Source organism: Tupaia chinensis, unplaced genomic scaffold, assembly GCF_000334495.1.
Source record: "Tupaia chinensis unplaced genomic scaffold, TupChi_1.0 Scaffold000654_1, whole genome shotgun sequence".
Classification (NCBI taxonomy): domain Eukaryota; kingdom Metazoa; phylum Chordata; class Mammalia; order Scandentia; family Tupaiidae; genus Tupaia; species Tupaia belangeri.
Window position 1 is genome coordinate 307,449 of NW_006160175.1, and position 22,257 is coordinate 329,705.

At 35.7% G+C, this 22,257-nt stretch overlaps 1 protein-coding gene across 1 annotated transcript in view; it reads left to right on the forward strand.

The window, feature by feature from the left end:
- The window catches only part of DIAPH3 (diaphanous related formin 3), a 556,802-nt gene that overhangs the window by 138,877 nt on the left and 395,668 nt on the right, over positions 1-22,257 (forward strand). Inside the window, 1 exon segment of the mRNA XM_006159773.3 lies at positions 3,673-3,803. Within this exon segment, the coding sequence (XP_006159835.1) occupies positions 3,673-3,803 (131 nt within the window).

Sequence of the window (22,257 nt, forward strand, 5' to 3'; positions counted from 1 at the left end):
CTTCCGATCCTTGAAAATGGTATAGCATTATTTTTTATTTTGATTCTGCTGGATTTCTCTCCACAGTGTTTTGAATTATCAGTCTATAAGCCTTTTCTTATTAAACATTTTTTTCTAAATATTTGCTTTTTTTGTTTGTTTGTTTTTGGAGAGTTTTTTACCATAGGGCGTGTGCGCTCACCAGACAGAGAGACAGAAAGCGAGAAATCATCCCCCCAGGGGGGCTGCTCAAGCCGCAATCCCTTCTCCTCCATTCTCCTCTTGGGATCTTGTGCATGCACGCACACGTGCCCAATGTGAGTTTAAGCCACAGGGTCCAGGACTTGAACCGCGGTCTACTACATGAGAGTTCAGCAACATAGCCATTATGCTAACTGCTGGTCCCAATATGTGCTTTTTAAAAAATTTTTAATTTTTTAAAAATTTTATTCATTCATTTATTTTTTAGTTTGATCAGAGAAAGACAGAGGGCGAGAGTGAGAGAGAGAGGAAGCGAGAAAGCAAGCCACCAGATTCAGGACTCGAACCCTGGTCGGCCATGAGGGAGTATCCAGCGCCTTAACCACCACACCACCTGCTGGTCCCCCCAATAAGTGCTTTTTTGATCCATTAAAATGTTATATTTTTGCCAGTAGGTGGCATGGTGGTTAAGGCAATGGATTTCCTCGTCTCTGACTATGGTTTGAATCCTGGATCTGATGGTTTGAAAATTACAGTGCGTGTGTGTTCATGCATGCCCAAAATCCCAAGAGGAGAGTGGATGAAGAGGGATTGAGGTGTGGCCACCCCCATGGGAGAACGATTTTTAACTTTCTATTTCTGTCTCTCTCCAGCAAGCACGTGTGCCCAATGGCAATAACCTTAACAACAACAAAAGTTCTATTTTAAAAATTTCACTTTTCAATTGCTGGTACTATTAAAAAATACAAATTATTTTTATATGTGGAACTTTTATTCTGTGACTTTGCTAAATTCATGTAGAAAACTGTTATTTGCAAATACAGTTTGCCTTTTTTTTTTTTTGAGAAATTTTTGCTATAGTGCAGCTGTGCTCTCTGGAGAAATAGAGACAGACAGAAAGAAAGAAATCATCTCTTGGGGTGATGGACATGCTCGAGTCCCTTCTCTTTTCCCCTCTGGGGATTTTGGGCATGTACTCACATGTGCCCAGCTTGAGTTTTGGTCTGAGTTCCAGACCATGGTTGACCAAGTGTAAGTCCAGCGCCTTAACCGCCATGCCACCTACTGGCCCTGCTGTTGCTTTTCTAATCTGTATGTCTATTGTAAGTATTATTGTTATTATTGCCTTATTGCACTAGAGGGAACCTCCAGTACAATACTTAATGGAAATGACAAGAATAGTAATATTTCTCTTCTTCCCAATTTTAGGGAGAAAGCATTGAGTTTGCTCAATGTTTATATTACAGATGTTGAGTGTTCATAAATGTGGACATAAAATAATGAATGGGGGACTTGTCTTCAGAAAATTCAAGTCAAATGAATTAAAGTATCGATTTATTTTGGTTCAATAAAATTGAAATCCATGTATAGTTTTCTCAAAATACTAATTTCCTGTGAACATTTGGCCACTCTTTGTGTAATGCCCTATTCATTGTCATTAAAGTGAACCAAAGTGTTATTTAGATTTTTGGATGCAAACTCACTGTATCAAGAAAATACATTGGTGGGACCAGCAGTTAGCATAATGGCTATGTCGCTGAACTCCCATGTAGTTGACCACGATTCAATTCCTGGACCCAGTGGCTTAAACTCACGCCAGGTGCATGTGTGTGTGTGCCCTAGATCCCCAGAGGAGAATGGAGGAGGAGGGATTGTGCCATGGTCATCCGCCATGGGGTGATTTCTCACTTTCTGTCTCTCTGTCTCTCTGGCGAGCACACACGCCTTATAGCAAAACCTCTCTCCCTCCAAAAAAATTGGTACTACTATGTCAGTGCAAGTTAGACATAAATTTAAGAAAAAAAGAAAGTGTGGTGTTAGTGAGAAAGCCCCTCACCATGGGATGTTCTCATGCTGCAATCCCTTCTCTTTCTCCCTCCTGTCAAGATTTTGGTTGCACACACAGGTGCCCTGCACATTTCTGAAGATATTGGACATGGAACTCAAACCACAGCTAGCTATATGAGATCCTGCTGTCTTACCTCCCAGGCCACAAACTGGTTACATATTTTAAGTGATGTTGGAATAGAAGAACATTATTATTATTTTTTACTGTCTTTAACATTTCCATTTTCAATTTTACTTTATAATTTCTTATGCACTTGAGATTTTGCTATTGAATAATGAACTTATTATTGAATTAATAAATTACTTTGATATCAGTGTGAGTAAAAATAACCTGTCTTTTCAGAGCTAATTTGTTTTACATTATTGGGGACATTTTCTTGAGCAAACATTATAGCAAATTATTAAAAACAGTAGAAATGGAAACATACATCTGACAAATCAACTAATTTGTTTTTGAACACGTGCATTTCCTTTCCTTGACCTAGGATCTATAACCCATAATTTAAATTGATGTAATTCAGGAGTTTAAGGTTAGTTCTGTATCCTCTTTATTTCTCATTTTGGATATGTGTGTATGTATATATACACATACATATATGTACATATATATATGGGTATGTGTCTGTATTTATATACACATACATATATATGGATATGTGTGTATATGTATATATACACTCATACATATATGTATTATATATATACGTGTATGTATATATATATATATATATACACACACACACATATACATATACGTATATAGACACCTTCTCAGTAGCCCTCTCAGCTTCTAATCTCAGAGTAAAAGCCCAAGTACTTCTGATAGCCTGTAAAGCTTAAAGCTTATACTTTTTTTTCTCTCTCTTTCTTTCTTTCTTTCTGTCTTTTTTTAAGATGTCTGTATCTCCTTCACATGTATATTTAAGTACTCCAGTTTATGGCCTTCTAATTTTCCATGAGGTTGCCTTTGACTATCCTATTTAAAATTGTGTGCTTTGCTCTTTGATACTCATTTCTGTTTCGTGTTTTTATTTTTCTGTATAGCACTTATTATTTGCAATACAGTATATTTTAATTATTTCATTGATTGCCTGCTTTGCTCAAGAGGAGCTACATAAAGCTGCTTGTGGGTAGGAATTTTCATCTCTGTTTACTGCTGTATTCTTAGCATTTTGTATCTAGAATTTAGTAGTTTTTTTCCTTTTGTAAAAATTTTCTTTTTTTTTCAGTTTTCAAATTAGTATTCATACATTAAATTGCTATACATCATTTAGATTGTGAAGAGACTTTACGCAGCATGATATACACCTCAGTTTGAATTTAGTAGTTTTGATTTTTATATGTACCTAAGATATATTACTATATTTTAAGGTATTTTTCTATGTTATATACTTTGTTGTTCTCCATGACCTTTTGCATTTGAAAAGGCAGCTGTTTTAACTTGCAAAGCCTTTGATGTCTTATTAGTATCTATGTAGATACCATGGATTTTGAATTTATAGATATATGGATTAGAGTAAGGAAATCATCCACCCTCAAATATGTTTATCATAGTAGTTGTATGCAGGTATTGATGGAAAAGGTGGGATTCATTTGTTATTATTTTTTGGAATCTTAAACATTGTTTTTGGACTTATTTTACAGGGAAGTCTTAAGAGTAACCGACAGATCTCACCTCAGGAATTTATCTATGAACTGAAAATGGGGTGTGCAGATGAGAGACTTGTCACATGCCTGGAGTCCCTTCGTGTTTCTTTGACCAGTAATCCTGTGAGGTAATTCTTCTATCTATACTTTATCAGGGCATGTTACTATATTAAATAGTGGTCATTAATCAGTCATTTTTTTCATATTTTTTTCATGAGGTCTTCAAATAAATAACTCTTCTTAATAATTTCCTAAGGTAAAAATCAAATTCATATTATTTATGTGCATGATAAAATAGTGTTTCAGTAGTACCTTTTTTGGGCCAGGCAATGGTGCAGTGGAAATGCAACAGGAGCTGCATGGGAAAGGTGCTTTAATGTCCTGCATATTCTGGGCATGTGTTTGCATGTCTGTGATCCATGTGAGCTAAGATAGGGTGATTTTTGGTATGAGGGCCTGTTGGGGGTACTCTTCTCACTCTGTCTCTTTAATGGAAAAAAAAATCTATATATTTTTTCTTTTATTAAATAACTACCTTTACTGAATATAGCTTGTAGACTTTTTTTTTTCTAAACCTATTTTTTGTTTGTTTGTTTGTTTGTTGTTTTTTAGGTCCTTTTGTAGAATTTTAAGTAATCTAAGTTTAAGGGAAAAAAAGTTTATTTCTTCCATGAGTGAGAGGAACAAAGGGAAAGCACTCCCTATAGGATCCTGACATTAACGTTCATTACCAATCTCAGAAAGCCTTCAGATCAAAGGGACACATGTTCCCAGTGTACTTAAGAAGGCATCAAGAGTGAAATTTGAACATTTTCATGTGGGTTACCCTCTCAGATTGCTGCATTTTACTACTGTCCTGCTGTTGGGCCCCAGAATTTTAAGAAAGTTAAAGTGTTTTTTTTTTCTCCTCTCCTCCATTTCTCTATCCTGTCAGATTTTAGGCATACATGCATGTGTACCTGGCATGTCTTTTAAGCTACTGGGCCATGGTTTAAGTTGCATAGTTGACCTTATGGGATCTGGCTCCCTTAACCACCAGGCCAGGGGACTAGCCCATAAATTATTATTTTAATATGGCCAAGTTTAAATTTTGATGTTGTGTACATACTTCCTAATTCTTATTTGATACAGCAAGAAGTATCACTAATTAATTTTTTTTCTCTTTTTGGAAATGGTGTCTTTGTATTGTCCATAGGTTAGTGTTGCTGTATTTAGCAAGTAAAAATACAGGACACTCAGAAAAATTTGAATTTCAAATATACTTGGCTTGAAAAAAAATGTATTGTTTATATGAAATCCAAATTTAACAAAGTATTCTGTGTCTGGCAATACTACCCTAGGTATTTCTATAAATCTATTTTTAGACTTTGGAATGGGGCCAAATTTTGGTGTCTCAGAAAGAACTGCATAAAATTGAAAAAATCAGTGTATACATATTTTGATAAACTGAGCATATTTAAATTTGTTAATTTATTGTGTTATAGGAGACAGAGCTGTGTAAAAAATTCAAACAAATGTACCAAAAGTTTGTCATGTTTGTTAATTATGGCATGTGAAAGGAGAAATTTCAACCTACTGACAGGCTATATGTTAACCTGAATTAGGTAACTCGGTCATAGTGTTCTTAAAGAAGTTTAAGCAAAGTTGTTATGAAATCTCTGAGCAGTTGGATTCAATTTTAGAGCTGCAAGGATAAAGGTAGATCAGTTTTAGCTCATCCTTATATAAGAAAATAGTGGTTATTTGTACATAAGAATATACATTTATATGTGTATATGTGTGTGTGTGTGTGTATGCATTCACATATGTTCTGCTAGAATCAAACTGTCCTGTGCTGACAAATATTGAAGACTAGAATGACATTCTATAATTGGAGGTTAATGAAATGGAAAAGAATTTCTTTGATACTCTCTCTGATTAGTACATTTTGGACATTCTGAAGGTTGGATATAGTATGAAAAATTCCTTGACTATGTAAGTATTTAAAACAAAAAGACCCTACATTCAGAGACATGAGAGAGTGAATAGAGTTTAAGTAGTTTAAAGAGTAAACAAATACTCTTTATAATATTTCAGTCTTTTCTGTATTTTTCCACAGATTTTTGTTTGTTTTGTTTACAACTTTTAGTCTGGCTTTAGACTATAATCTAAAGGTGTCCATGAACCTCGATGCTTTGTGTGTATTATTTACCTCTTTACCAGCTAGGGTTTAGGACATAGGAAATGCTTAACGATGATTTGTTGATTGAAACAATGGGCATTTAACTTTAACCTTCTTCAGTATTACCTTGGCTATTATTAAAAACAGACTGAATTAGAGAATTTTTTTTTAAAGGTACATTCATAGATGAAAAGTGTCAGTTTTCAACTTAGTTCGTACTCGTAAAATGTGTTTCATCAAAAAATATTCAGTGATAACCCTTTGTTTTCCAAACATTATCTTAAGTGTGGGATTTGACTAAACAAAACAGATCTAAGAGTGTATTTTGGGGTTCATTGGGGAGACAGCTCACACATTTCTCAGTTTGTCTGTTAGTCACCAGGGACGGGAAATATATATACGTTTTCAATATAATTAGAAGTAGACTCCTTCCGTCCTATTACCATACCACTGCTGCGGCTACTCCTCCTCCCCACCCACTTCTCCTTCCTCCATCTGCATCTACATAGTAGATGACTGGTTATAAAGAAAACAATATTGCAGGATTTTATGTATGAATTTGTGCCTATTACAAAGCATAGGAGTATTCATTGTGACATCCCAAAACATTGGGAAATTATGCTATGTGTGTCTTGTATTTGAACTTAATTTAAAAACCAAACAAAAAACTTGTGGAATTATTTCTCTAAGAATGGGCACTTCTAGAATATGTTATCAGGAATCCATGATGTTTTCCACAAAGTAGTCCTTTTAATTAAAAAAAAAAAAACCTGTAAAATCTTATTGCAGAAAATTTTCTGAAATTGTGCCATTTATGTAGAGTGAAAATTGAGAAGATACTTGAGAATATTTCCTTGTCACTGTTTGAACTGGCAGGAGCAATTTAGCTGGTCATGTAAAACTTGGACATTATACTGTGATCAAACTTTGGGCTTTCCTGTTATGATGTGCTTGTTTAGTTTTTCATACTTTCTTGCTTATGTAGAATATGGGACTTAATTCTTACGAAGAATTCTAAGTTTTATAAGCTTTTGAGGTTACTATTAGATCTCTGATGATGATGAGAAAATTAGAGATAAAGTTTTTAAAAATTCTGTGAATAGAATTAAAAAATAAGTGGACTGACTAATCATAGTTTCCCAGTGTTGCTTTAGGATCTGGATTTATTTAATTAAAAAATTAGAGGAAAAGAAGACATGCATTTCCACCTTCTCCTCCTCAGTTAACTCTCTCCTCCCTCTTCAGGATGTGTAATTTTCTTAGAGTTATTCATCAACTTCTGAAACTCTGCCTAGCAATTATGTGCCATGCCAGCCTTTCACTATCCAGATACTGAATTATGTGAAAACAGTGCGTTAAATACTAGATTATTTGCCGTGTGTTACAAAGATTTGATGTAAAGATCACAAAGTTCTTTTGTTTGATGAGGTTTATTGATTATCCAATATTCTTGGTGACAGTTTTGAGTTAGATTTGAATGCTAAGGAAAAGACCAACTTCTTCAAATTGTCAAATATAACTTAGTAGATCTTGACAGTCAATAATTATGTTTGAGTTATTGAGTACATTTGGGTAGAAACATAAAAAGGTAGACACTAACATCATTATGATTGATATCAAGCATTTATAGTTCATACCTGTTTATGCATATAGCAAATTAGTTTGAGAATATATCTTCATTTTCTCAATTTGATGAGCCTGTCAGGGACAAGATTTCTGTGTTAGAAAATCTATTCTTACAAGGTCTTTGTACTTTGTGGTTTTTAGATATTCTCTTATCTTTTTGATTTCTGAGTTTTTTTTAAATTTTTTTTTTAATTTTTTAATTTCTTCTGAGAGAGACAGAGAAAGAAAGGTACCTATAACAGGGTCTCCCACAGGCATGCACAGATGTGCCTGGTGGGCTCAGGGAGTCCTGGGACAAGAACCCAGGAACTTTTCATTGAGAGTCCAGTTGTAATACAACTGGCCCTTATTTTCGTCATCTTCCTTTTTTTGCTACAGGACGCACACACTAGCCAAAAAGATACAGAGAGACAGCAAGCATGAGAGAGAGAGCGAGCATAGGCGAGATGGCGGGCTTGCCAACAAATGGAACCTGGTCACACTGCAATCCCCTTTCATCTATTCCTCCTTTCCTTCAAGATGCAAGGCATCCTAAGCATATAGGTGGCATGTTTTTCAAGTTCTAACTGTGGCTGGCTGTATGGAACATGGCTCCCTCCACACAGTTATTAACCACTGTGCTAGGGTGCCAACCCTTTATTTTCTTTTAATCACTGTTAAAGTTTGGATTTTTGAAGTTTACAAGAAACATTTTTCTCACTGAACTCATTTTTATTTTAGAAGTTTTATCTTTTTTTTGTGTGTGTAATTATTTACTATAAAGCATATGTACTCACCAGAGACAGAGAGAGAGATAAAGGGGGAAGTGAGAAAGCATCCCCCAGCTGGATGGCCATGCTGCAGTCCCCGCTCCTCTGTCTTGCCCTTGGTGCTTTGAGTATGCACGCACACACACCCAGCCTGTCCCTCAAGATGCTAGGTCTTGACTCGAATGGTACACCTGGCCATATGGGATCCAGTCATCTTGACTACTGGCCATCTGCAGTGGTAGAAGATTTCTAAGGAGACTGTGAGACTAAGATTGATTATATTGATAACTATAATTTCTTGAAATAATTTTGGAAAATTATGTAAAATATCTGTTTACACTCAAACAAGTGAGCAGACTTTAAATAATATTTCATTTCATAACTAGTGTCATTTTTGGACTCTAGTTTCACATTTTTGGGATTGAAAACACAAAGCAGGTGGAAGAGCTTTACTGTGGAGTTGATCTGTTTTTGTGCCATGTGTCACATGTGTGAAAATAGAAATTGAAAAGCTGTAGTAAATGATGAAATTGAGCTCATTGCTATCGATGTGATCTGAAGAAAAAAATCTTTGAGACCAAAATTTTGAAGTTACTAGTATTTGACTTATTTAAAAAATATGTTTATACAGTGTTAACAAATGTAAATGACTATTTGTCGTAATTATAAAAGACACATCTACTTGCCTACTAATGAGTGTGAAATACAGAAACAATAGTGCTTTAACTTTGAAGCTTCCATGTATCCCTCCTTAATTCTATACTCTGATCACACCCCACCCATTATCCTGTATCAGACAGTATCTTGAATTTTGTGTTTTTCATTTCTTTTCATTTTGGTTTTACCACATATGTATTCCTAATTAAGTAAGTTTTTATATCTTTTGAACTTTATGTAAATAGAATCACCTTCTATATATTCTTAGTCTTGTATTTTTCTGTCAATATTTTTCATCAATTTATCTATGATGATGTGTGTACTTGTTTACGGTGATCACAGAAAATCATTTTTTAATGCTTTTACTCCAATTTTAGAAATATAACTAGAACATGAATGATTTAAGAAAATATTTTTCTTTACCTATAATTGTATCTTTTTCTGTCAATTGTAAAATATATTGAAGTTTTTATTTGATATTTCACTTAGAGTTTTTAATTTATGCTGCTTTGTCTAAGTTCACCTTTACCGTTTCTCTTGCTTATTTCTCTTTTTCCTTTTTTCTTTTTTATGTTCTTTTTCCTCCTCCTCCTTCCTTAATTTCTTTTGGATATATTTTTAATTTTATTTTTTATCATTTACTAATTCAAAATACAAATGAACTGTTTCTTTTTTTCTTTTCTTTTTAGATTTACAAAATGCAAATCCATGTTTTAATATATAACATACTCAGACATGGACATCTGATACACTTGGAATTCTGCTTCATGCTCATTAGTGATTTTCTGCATTTTATGCATGTTGTCACCTAGACTGGTTTATTTAATACTATAGGACATAGGTTTGACACAAAACTTTAGTATATTTGCCCTTGTTAACAAAAATAAATCACATGAAACTGACAAGTCTTTGGAAGAGATTTAATGAATTTCTATTTTGATTTTGAGAAATGAAAGCATGAATTCTGCTCTTGTCTTCAACTAATTATTTTGATTTTACCAAAGAGAATATGGGTGTTTCACAGGCATAATGGACTCATTCTTTTAAAACAGCTTTCTTAAATAGCCCAGCTATTTAGTATATTCTGTTTTTCAAATTGCTATTCTATTTTAATTAACAGTCTCTCCTAGAACCAGCAGGTGGTGTGGTGGTTAAGGTGTTGGATCCCACATGGCCAACTGTGGTTCAAGTCCTAGACCTGACAGCCCAAAAAATACATATGGTGAGCGTGTGTGCATTCCCAATGTCCTGTGAAAAGAATGGAGGGGAAGGGATTGTGCCATCACCATCTGCCCTGGGACGCAACTTCTCACTTTTCCTCTCTCTCTGTCTATCTCTGGCAAGCACACATGTCTATGACAAAAATCTAAAAATTTTAAAGAACGATTTTGTTAGTAACTCAGTAACACATATGCTATTGCAATATCACCAGAAAACACTTTTGAAAATTGAGTGAACACCCTTCCAAATAATGGACAAATAAGATAGAGAGTGAGAAATCTAAACATTTTTTAGAAGCACCATTTTTTTTTTACTAGATTTTTTAATTTCAAGAAAAGCAGACTTAACTTTAATAAATCAAAGAAATGCTAAGGAAATATGCTTAAAACTTAAAGCCAGGAAACAAGTTGGGATTCTGTTCAAATAGTACCTGAACCTATCAGCAGCTCAAGACAAGACAAAAATCCTTAAAACTGGAAAACAAAGACTAGAAGAAAATCAGCAGTGTTTTAGTCAAAAGTCAAAAATTGCTGTTTCACCAGGTCAGTCTCATGTACTTAATCTATCTTCTGTTGTGGTTTGATCTTCCTGATAAAATTCTGGGATATGATATTCAACTTCATATTTGTCCCCACGATTAATTTGGCCATTTTCTTAGTTTCTAAACTCTTATTTCTATGTGATTATATTTAATTTTCCTGGTATAGCACTCCCTTCAGAACTTCTTGGAGATCTGTTCTGGTGTTGGAAAATTCTTTCAGGTTTTGTTTATCTGAGTATGTTCTTGTCTTTTCTTCCCATATAAGGGATAATCTTGCCGGGTATAGTATCCTTGGTTGTAATTGCTTTTCCTTTAACACTTCGAATACATTTTCCCGTTCTTTCCTCATTCTCATTGTTTCCAATGACAGTTCCATTGTCAGCCTGATGGGATATCCTTTGTAGGTAACTTGATGTTTCTCTCTTGCCAACCTTTTTTTATCTGTGATCTTAGAAAAGTTTATTATTTTTTTATATTTTTATTATTATTTTTTAAATTTTATTTTCTCTTATACATTCAATCACGTTATTTAGCTTACAAAGTCAGTATTTCAACATGTGAACATTTCTTCCTGATCCAGTTGATAAAACTGTAAAATTATCTTTAACAGATAATACCACATATTGTCAATCTTAGTATCTTGTCTTTGTCTGTTTGATCAATCTGGCTATAATGTGTCTTGGAGAAGATCTTTTTGGGTTGATTCTATTTGGGGTCCTTGAGCTGGCTGGTGGCGTGGTGGTTAAGGTGCTAGATTCTGTTTGGGGTCCTTTGTATTTCTTGGGACTGGATCTTTGAATACCTCTTTACGTTTGGAAAGTTTTCTTCCAGGATTTCATGGAATAGATTGTCAATGCCCTTATGGACCTCTTCCCCTTCTGGGATGCCAATTATCCAGATGTTTGGACGTTCGATGGTATCTAGTATTTCTCGTATAGCATTCTCATTTTTTTTAGAATTATTTATTATTATTATTGTTAATATCATTTTTCACATGAGTTTTGCCAGAGAAAGACAGAGAGAGAGAGAGAGGGAGAGGGAGGGAGAGTGAGGGAGAGTGAGGAAGAGTGAGAAAGCAAGCTGCCAGGTCTGGAACTCAAACCATGGCCAGCCACGTGGGAATTCCAGCACCTTAACCACCATGCCACCTGCTGGCCCCAGCATTCTCATTTTTTGGGTAATTTTCTGTCTTCGTGGTGGATTTTTCTAGGCCAGCGATTCTATCTTCATCTGAGATTCGATTCTCGGTATGATCTAGTCTGCTTTTAATACTTTCAAGGGAGGTTTTGACTTCCTGTATTATAGCCTTCATCTATAACAGGTCCATTTGATTCTTTTTTATAGTGTGAATTTCCTTTATTAGATCTTGCAAGAATTTTCTCACCTCCTGAAGCTCCTCAGCTCCTTTCCCCTGCCTCTTCGGTAATTCATTGTCTCTCTCCTCTTCAGTCTCTGTGAGCTTTGTCACCATGAAAATTCTAAATTCTTTGACATTTCCATGAATTTCATCATACAGTCTGAAGATGAATAGAAGTCATTATTTTTCCTTGGAGCAGAGATATTTTCTTGTTTATCCATATTCCTCGTGACCCTGTGGCGATTTCTGGTCATTTGATGGATGGTGCGTTTCTTCTAATTCTTTCTTTTTTTTAAAAAAAAATAATTATTTATTTTATTTTTATTCATTCATTCATTTATTTTTTAATTTGACCAGAGATACACAGAGGGTGAGAGTGAAAGAGAGAGGAAGTGAGAAAGCAAGCCACCAGATTCAGGACTTGAACCCTGGCCATCCATGTGGGAGTGTCCAGCTCCTTAACCACCATGCCACCTGCTGGTCCCTCTTCTAAGTCTTTAAGTTCAATTTGAGCGTTCAGAAGTGTGCAGGAGGAGGTGATCTGCATTCTCTCTTCTGTTTTTTTCTCACTCTTTGTGCATCAGAATCAGTGGAAATAGAGGAATATTCAGACCCTAATTGTATTCAGATGTTTAGATCCTGTCCACTTGGACCTGTCTAGACATTTACTGTGTAGGAGCTGAGAAGCCAGTGAATCAAGATAAAGAAAAGAATTAGAGAAAAGGAAAGAAGAAAATATAAAAGAAAAAAGGGATAACAAAAAACTATAGATTTTAATTTTAAAAAGCAAAAATTGAAAACTATGTGGTGCGTGTCAGCTATTTCACAGCTGAAGTTCAGGATCCATGTGGAGATGGGCCTGGGTTTGTGCCTTTCCTAAACAGAATGGGGGAGAGGCATCTGTTAACTTAATAAAGGGGCTTGAGAGCCTAGAGAATACTTTACCTTAAAAAAAATTTTAAAAATCAAAAGACTCAGGGAGACATAGAGAGACAGACAGAAATGGAGACAAAGAGATAGGTAACAGTACCCACTAGAAATAAGTGAGGAAGAAGTCTCAGCAGAAAATCTTAAGTCTCTGAAAGCAATATTTCACAGCTGAAGTTCAGGATCCATGTGGACACAAATGACTTATTTTCAATCCTAGGAAAGAATTTTATCATGCATACGCTTAAAAAGGAAAGTTAACATACATGTAGTTAACAGGTACAAAAATAAGCAATAACTCTTCTTTTTAACCTAAAAATTAAATATTTGTCGGCCTCTCTTCACTTGTATGCTAGTTTTGCATATTTTATTTATCTTCTTTCTTTTTAATTTCATAGATTAAGTACTATTACTGTTGAATTATACTACAATTATATGTATATGTATATATGTTTACTCATACATATATGCTTAATATTTTCTGGTTCTACTTTTTTTCCCCTCTGATTATTATGTTTTAGCTTTAGGTATATTAATATTAAGGTATATCATTCCCATTTTTTTTTTTTTTTTGGAGAGGTTTTTGCTTTAGGGCACGTGCGCTTGCCAGAAAGACAGAGAGAGACAGGAGACAGAAAACGAGAAATCACCCCCCAAGTGGGGGGGTATGATGGCCATGCCACAATCCCTTCTCTTTCATTCTCCTCTCGATATCTTGGGCATGCACACACATGCTCCCGCAATGAGTTGAAGCTACTGAGTCCAGGACTTGAACCATGGTCAATTAACATGGGAGTCTAGTGACATAGCCATTACATCAAGTGCCAGCCTCACATATATCATTCTTTAGTGAATAGCTATTGATGGTAAAATTCTCTCTTAATTGTCTGAAAGTATCTGTATATTTGCTTTTAAAGATAAACTTTACATGGCATTAAATAAAGTGTTTTTAAGTATCTTAGCTCCTTGATGTTATTTTTCTTTTTGGCTTTTATTGTTATTTTTGAGAGCTTTATCTTTAACTAAAACTCATTTCTTTACAGGAAAACTGCCTTTTCATTTGATTTTGTGATGATTTATTGGATCATTAGGAAAGTCATGACAGACTCTTTCATAGAAAACAGAAAAATACGTCATGACCTTCCTGACAACCTAACCTAATGTTTGATAGCTTTTTTTTTTTTTACTTAAAAAAAATCTTTTAGTGGATATCTTTGAGGTTTACAAAATGTTACAAAATACAGAAAAATACAGCTACATACAGATTAGCATGTTTTTTCATTTGTGTAGTGAGAGGAGCTGAAGTTTGTTTCACAAAAACTTACCTATTTGTTAATCTATTTTTTATCTTTGTATCCATTCAACTGTTTTTCCCTGTTCCTCTCCCTCCCTCCTATTACCCACCTCCTATTATCCCCACACCCTGTACTATCTCTAGTATCTACAGTTGCCTTCCCTGGTATTATACTTTCCAGTCTTTCAGTTTCTGCTAATTCTGTTCTTTCATAAACAAAAAATTACCTTTTTGTTTCAATAGATCTTTTAGGGCCAGCCCCTGGCCTAGTGGTTAAGGCAGCTGGATTCCCACATAGATGACCCAGTGGCTTGAAAACCATGCGCAGAGGGAGAAATGGAGAAAACACTGCAGTGGTATGCCCATACCCCATGGGGGATGCTTTTGATGTCTAGATGGGATTTTGTGCTTTATTTTGCTATGGAATTTTGAAGATGTCTTAAATATGATTGGCATCTTTTATAAATTTTGTGAAAATTTTAGTCTTTTTTAAAAATATTGTCTTTTCCTCTGTATGTCAGAACTTCATTTACCATTATTTTCTTACCTCCCTCCCTCCCTTTCTCTCTTGCTCTCTCTTTTAAAGACAAAGTCTTGTCATGTCAAGATCCTTCTGTCTCAGCCTCCTAGCTGGGATTACGTGTGTGTGCTACACTGGTTGGTGTTTTTTAGACAGGGTCTTGTTCAACCCAAATTCAAGCTTGTGATTCTTCTGCCACAGACTCCTTAAGTTCCACACTACTGTGCCTGGGTTTTAGGTTGGACCAGGAATTAAATCCAGCCCTTTCATATGGTCACAGTCTTCTGAGCACAGTATCTTCGCATTATTTGCCACTGCAACTGGGCCATATTCCGTTACAAACAATTACTTTCCAATCGTCTCACCATCCTTCCAACCTGGTGGTGTTTCTCTGAGAGACCGGAAGACTGAATGTTCTTCACTTGTTGGAGGGTTCCTCTTTTATTTTTGTTCATACTATGGCTTCATTTGGCTTATAGATATAGTAAAATGTGTTATTAATATTTAGTCTAAAAATCGATTTTAACTATATTTTAAAAGCTTTGACTTTGCAGGCTTAACAATAAAGTAGAACATGTTGAAAACTTAGTAATTGCAAGGCACCAGCAGTTAGCATAATGGCTATGTTGCTGGACTCCCATGTTGTCGGCTGCGGTTCGAGTCCAGGCCCCAGTGGCCTCTCTTCCTGAAGGCAGGGTGTGCGTGCATGCCCAAGATCTCCAGAGAATGGAGGAGAAGGGATTGCGGTGTGGCCATCTCCCCTGTCTCTCATCTTTCTGTCTATCTCTCTGAGAGAGAGAAGAGCACGTGTGGCCTATTGCAAAAACATCTCCAAAAAAAAAAAAGTTTAGTAATTGCTTTTAACAGACAAATGCATATGATTTTTATAGACAGTGAATAACAGCTGCTATACTCAATTTATACGTCATCTGAAAGATCTTATAATTGTGAAGTGTTCCCAATTTTTAAATTTTTTTACATACCCCAGTCTGTTTAAAATAAAATGTAAATTGCTGTTTCAATGGCCAAATTACTTTCTTTCAAAAAATATCCTACTTTCAGGTAAAATTCATCACAATTCAGGATCCACAATATTCAGTTTCAAAGTAGGCTAGTTACCATGTTCCCCATATGCAAGCATAGAAGGAAGAAAATGGGACTGAAAACTAATTATTTGAAAAAAATTAATTTACTATTGTGGAACTATACTATGGTATTCAGAAGAGAAGATCAGAGAACATCTTAAATGGATTTGAATAGTAACAAGAGAATAGGGAAATTAATGCATAAAATAAAGTGAAATGCCTGATTTTATAGTGCTCATTTTACAAAATAAGAGATCAAATGTTTGAGTGTCTTCATGCATATCCTATTGGAAAACTATTAGTAAATAAGTTGCAAGGGCTTCACCCTGTCCTCAAGTCGTAGACATTCCATTCCATTAAAGAATAAATTATACCGCCACCTCTTACCTCAAGTTCCTAAGTATGTGGAATGGATAAGGTGCCTCTAGAGTACAACACTGAATTCGTTAATCTATTATGCGTCAAGTGTTCCAGGCTGTGCTAGGTACTAGAGTAAACAAGAGACTTTGGGAGAGAGAGACTTAGAAAAGAAGTAAATTAAACACTAGGTATAATCAGTTCAGTCAAGAAGTAGTAGTAAGGGACTCAGGGTAATAAGTAGAGAAATTTTTTATGTAAGCTAGTCACAAGAAGTCTTTCAGAAGTGAAGAATATTAAGAGATCAAAAACACAAGGAACACATAAAGAGATGTATGAGCAGTGATGTTGAGTCTGGGGCATATCTCAAGGTGCAGAAATCCTGAGGTGGGGAAGAGTGGCAGGAGGATGGAGAGAGGGAGGATGGCAGTGAAAGGGCATAAGGCACTTTAAGGACATGGGAGGAAGAATGGATTTTATTCTAGATAAGTGGAAAACCATTGGAGAGTTTCAAGCAGGGCATGGGATATTCTGATTCACCTTTTAAAAAGCACCACTCCTGATACAACTGCAGTAGTATACAGACAGTGCAATGGCTTGGGAGGTTGGAGGTTGCATGGGAGACCCAGGTTCAAGTCCCAGTCCTACTTGAGCATGCTGTGAATGCCTGACATTCTAGCTAATTGGAAGACTATGGTAGGAGGATTGTAACATGAGGAAACACTGTCAAAAATACCTATACCTAGTCCTTCCACCTTCCCAACCCCCACACCGTCTACAGAGACCTACTATTGAGGGAAGAATGGATTGGAGAGGGGAGACAGAGGTGAGATAGGAGGCTCTGGCAGTAGACATAAGAATGATGAGGATTGCAATGGAGTTGCATGGTGGGTATATGCTATAGATAAATTAGAAACAGTAGGACTTGATGGAATGGACTTGGAGTCTGAACAGGAGGAATCGAGGAGAATGACAGATTTTTTTTTTTCCCCTCAACAAATAGGTAGATAGTAATATTGTTAATTGGAATGGAGAAAAATAGTTGTTGAATTGTAGAGATCAAACATCCCTTTTAAACATACTGATTTTGTTGTTCTAGGAGTTTTACAGTTTGAGACATTAGGCAAGCAGGTAGATGTGTGAGTCTGGAGTTCAGTGGAGAAATGTGGATGGGGATACTAATCCATTACCTATGTATGGATTGTACACGAAACCCTGAGAATAAGAACCCAGGGAGGGCAGGAGCGTATGGAAGGGGACAATAAAGATATAGAGGAGTGCTCACAATGAACTCTGAAGGCATCCAGGTCCAAATGGTTGGTTCAAAAAGGGAAGAAAGGCTGTTTTATGAATCAAAGGATGAAGGAATATTTCAAAAGAAACAGGGAGCAAACCATGTATGCATGCTGCTTATTATCCAACAGATAATTCTGTTGGAACTAGGCAGAGGAGAGTTTTCCATAACCTTAGAGAAAAAGCATGTTTGTTTTTAGTTTTGATGGGAAATGTCAGACTGAAGTGGGACTGAATGAATGGATGATGAAGTGCCGACCATGCTTATGATGAAATTGTGTCAGGCCTTTTGCTGTAAAAGAAAGGAGAGTGAAGGGAGCCCACTTATGTACCATTTATGCTTTTTCTTTTGAAGAATTATTTCTATATTTGACTGTATTTTTAATTTAACTAGAGAAAGACAGAGAGAGAGAGAGAGAAAGCTGCCAGGTCCAAACTGCGATAGGCCATGTGAGAGTCTAGCACTCTTAACTACCACGCCATCTACCAGCATCCCATTTATGCTTTTAAACTGGTATCAAATCAACCCAGTGAGCCACTTGAGAAATGTAAATTTTTGAGAGAGCAAAGAAGAAGGAAATTTAATTGGCTCTCGAAAGATGAGATAGTTTCAGTTATTACATATACAGTTTTGGGGAAGAGAGAGTATTTTGAGTGAAAACATAGGTAAGAGTGAAATTTATAGACACAAGGACAAATTATAGATTGAACATAGAGGATGGATTGAACTAGTATTGGGGATTAGTGGAAGGCCTTTAGGGTGAGAACAGATGATGGAAGGCCAGACATGTTACTATAATTTTTCCCCCATACATTGGTTGTAATTTTTTTCTCTTTCTCTCTCTGCCTGTCTCTGTCTTTCTTTGTCTCTCTCTCTCTCTATGTATATATATATATATATATATATATATATATATATATTACGAACCAATAGTATTTGAGAAACTGAGACTCTCCAGAGGATGATATATATATTTGTTTTGTTTTGGTTTTGGAGGTTTTGCCATAGGGTACATGCACTTGCTGGAGAGAGAGAGGGGGTCAGAAACAGTGAAAGGGACAGCAGTATTTTTTTTCATTGCTCTCTTGGGATCTTGAGTGTGCACGTGCACATACCTGTATGCAGCTTGATTTTCAAGCCACTTGTTCTAAAATTTGAGCTGCAGTCAGCCTTGTGGAAGTTCAGTGACATAACCACTAAACCATCCGCTGGCCCCATTAGTCTGTATTTTAAGTGAATAATTAATACTTTCCTGAACTATGGGTGTTTGATTTGATACTTACTGAGAAATCTATGTACTAATACCTAACATGCTCCAAACTGGATATTTCTTTCTGTATATGTTTCTGTTAGTAATTGACATAAGCTTTGACTAGAGCATTTACCAGAATATTTTAAATCCATAGTTCTCTTACCATTTTTCCATAAGAAGAGCAAGAAGTCTTGTTCTTACATGTATTTCAATATTGCTGTTACTTTTTTTTTCATTTTATTTAGAATACTTTCTCTTGATATTTTATACTTTCAAATATGATATAGCTGAAAAATGACTAGGAGAATAGATGGGTACTCTACTATCTTATCTAGTACTAGAAGTGGAAATAAAAGACTACTTTTAAGTATATAATTTCTTTAAAAAGTCAATCCACAGAAATATGCATATTAATGATTATATATTAAAGTTTGGAAAATCTTATAATTAGAACATTATTTAGTTTTGAATTTCTGGTCTAGCTCTATAATTAGTGTATTGTTGTGGGTCGGCCATTGACTGGGATGAAGGTGTGTGTGTGTTTTGCCCTGTAAGGCATGCTAACTGCATTATACCCCCCTCCCAACTGTTCATTGTAAGTATTTAGTCACCTTGCCAAGGGTGGATGGAAATGAACACTTATAAGCTATAATTATATTCAGCATTGGTGATATATTACTCTGACAGAGGAATGTAAATTGGATGTAGATATTAAACAATATTAAACCTGACCTTCTAATTTTAAGGTTTGAAATTTGTTTGTCACATATGAGTGGTATCATGTTTTCTTTTGCCTTTTTTTTTAAGAAAGCTTTTCATATTAGCTTTTAGCAAAATTGTGTTTCCCTAGGCATTCATGAAATATAATTCTTATAGTAAGAAATCACTTCTCTTACTATAAAATATATAAGTTCATTATAAGAAAATAAACAAGATAATAAACAAAAGCAAAATGAAGAAAGATGTATGATATTACTTATTTATATAGACTGCAAATTTTGGGTGGAGATAGAAACTGAGACTCTCCAGAGGATGTCTTTTTGTCTAATACTATTGGTTAGTATTTGAAAAAGCCAGTTGAAGCATAGAATCATAAAATAAATGATTCAAATACATTAAAAATTTTTTTGAGATTCAAAACATTAATTTTTTGTTTTCTAGAAATTTTGAATCCTGGCTTCAGTTACTTGTAAAACATACTAGGTCCTGTGACAAAAATCCTGGAGGGATGGAGGAATGGAAAAAAAGGATTGCAGTGACCAAGGCTCACTAGGGGTCTCTCTCTCTCTGTCTCTCTCTCTGTCTCTGGAAAGTGTACATACGCTGTAACATAAAAAACAAACAAACAAACAAAAACAAAGCCAAAACTATTCTTTTTAAATTTTCAAAGCATTATGCTTAGTTTTTATGGAAATGGGAATTCTCTTCCTAATTATATGTTATCTCTTTATGTAATGTTAATTAAATTATGTAATTCAGTTGACAAAAGGGGATTTGGAAAGAAACCCATCTGAATTTGGTAGGAGCAAGAGTGGAAGGATGTAAGAGAGAACAAAACATTGGCCTTGAATCCTTATTAGTCAGTGTTTCACACATAGAGTGTAAAACAGCTGGTGATTGCATGGGCTGATGAGGTAGAGGATGATTAAAGATGTGTTTGTGTCGCTTCACATACATGCACACATTTCCTGTATGGGAGCAAAAACACCCTTTTGAATAAAAGAAAGTGACTTATGTACCATTTATGCTTTTTAAGCTTACAATTTGTGAGTATCTTTCCCTGCCAGGATTGTAGTCATATGTTTTAAGGTTTTTTGTTTGTTTTAAGTTTTGCTGTAGGGTGTTCACACTCATTGGGAGAGAGAGGGAATTTATTTTTTTTTTACAGTTCTCCTTAGCCCTTATTTTATTTGACCTCATTTAAGCATTTGACTCTTGACTCCTCTCTTGACATTTTCTTTTTCCTCAGGATTTGTTATATCAGATTTACTTGATTTTTCTCTTACCACTCTCACTGCACCTTCTCAAGTGCCGTGGTGGTAGCTTTTGGCAGATCTCACATTTTAAACAGTGGATGTTTCAGACTAGAGCTTTTGGGAAAATGGAGTAAATGTCCTTTTCCTTTTTTCTCCTGCTAAACAACTAAAAAAAATCCGTCTGTGTTTGTGTATTTGCTTTATATATATTGCAAATATAAGAAGGAAGGCAGTCTAAGAACCTTGGGATGTAAAGAATGGCATGGTAGTGAGTTTGCTGGGTTTTGTTTTTGCCCTTTTATCAAATTTGGAGGTGAAAAAATCAAAACCAAATTATCAATTTCGCATACCAAATAAGGCCCTGCTGTTTTAAGCCAAAGGACCACAGGAGGGGCAGCCAGTAGACAAAAAAACTTTGGAAACGTCTCTGTGCCTGCCAGATACACAGAAAACTGTGGCTTTGTCTCTTAGCTATACCATCAGAAAGCAAAGTAGGGAGCCTAGACTTCTGTTCCCCATTATTACATTGCTTGCGTGCATGTGTGTGTGTGTGGGTGTGTGTGTGTGTGGGTGTGTGTGTGTGTGGGTGTGTGTGTGTGTGGGTGTGTGTGTGTGTGGGTGTGTGTGTGTGTGGGTGTGTGTGTGTGTGGGTGTGTGTGTGTGTGGGTGTGTGTGTGTGTGGGTGTGTGTGTGTGTGGGTGTGTGTGTGTGTGGGTGTGTGTGTGTGTGGGTGTGTGTGTGTGTGGGTGTGTGTGTGTGTGGGTGTGTGTGTGTGTGGGTGTGTGTGTGTGTGGGTGTGTGTGTGTGTGGGTGTGTGTGTGTGTGGGTGTGTGTGTGTGTGGGTGGGTGGGTGTGGCCAATAGGATCAGAGCTTTCATCAGCACCCAGTGATAATACCCTCCCTAGGCCTTTCCCTGGTGCCAGTGGAGGTACCTGATGAGCTTAAAGAGGCAGTTCTGCTCCTCACCAGGAAGATACCAGTGGAGGCCTACTAGGGACCTAGATTTCACCTAAGTTAAGCAATAATGAGAGACCTCTTCCCTCAGGTGTCAGAAGAAGACGAGTGAGGGACTTTGCCCTCTGTTCTCACCTGATGAGGTGCTTCCTCCTCCTCTTCAGCTATGTCACAGGAAGCTAGCTGATACAAGAGGCTTCACTGAGATGTGGAGTCTTACAAGATGCTGCACAGAATTTCTAGGTTTCGATCATAAAACTGTCATAACAAGAATCAGTAAAATGTAAAACTGAATAAAAAAAGACAATAAATGGCAACCTGAGATGACAAAGATGCTACAATTATCTGAGAAGAATATTTAACGCAGCTATCATAAAAATAGTGTAAAGCACAGTTATGAATATGCCAAAACAAAAAAGGAAAAATAGGAGTCTCAGCAAAGAAGTGAAAGGAACTTTTCTTCTTCATTAAAGAACCAAATGGGAATTTTAGAATTGAAAAATATAATAACTGAAATTAAAAACTTACTGGAGGGTCTCAAATGTAGGAATAAAAGGAAAAAATTAGTGAACTGGAATAAAGAAATTAACAATTGGCAAAAAGAGAAAAT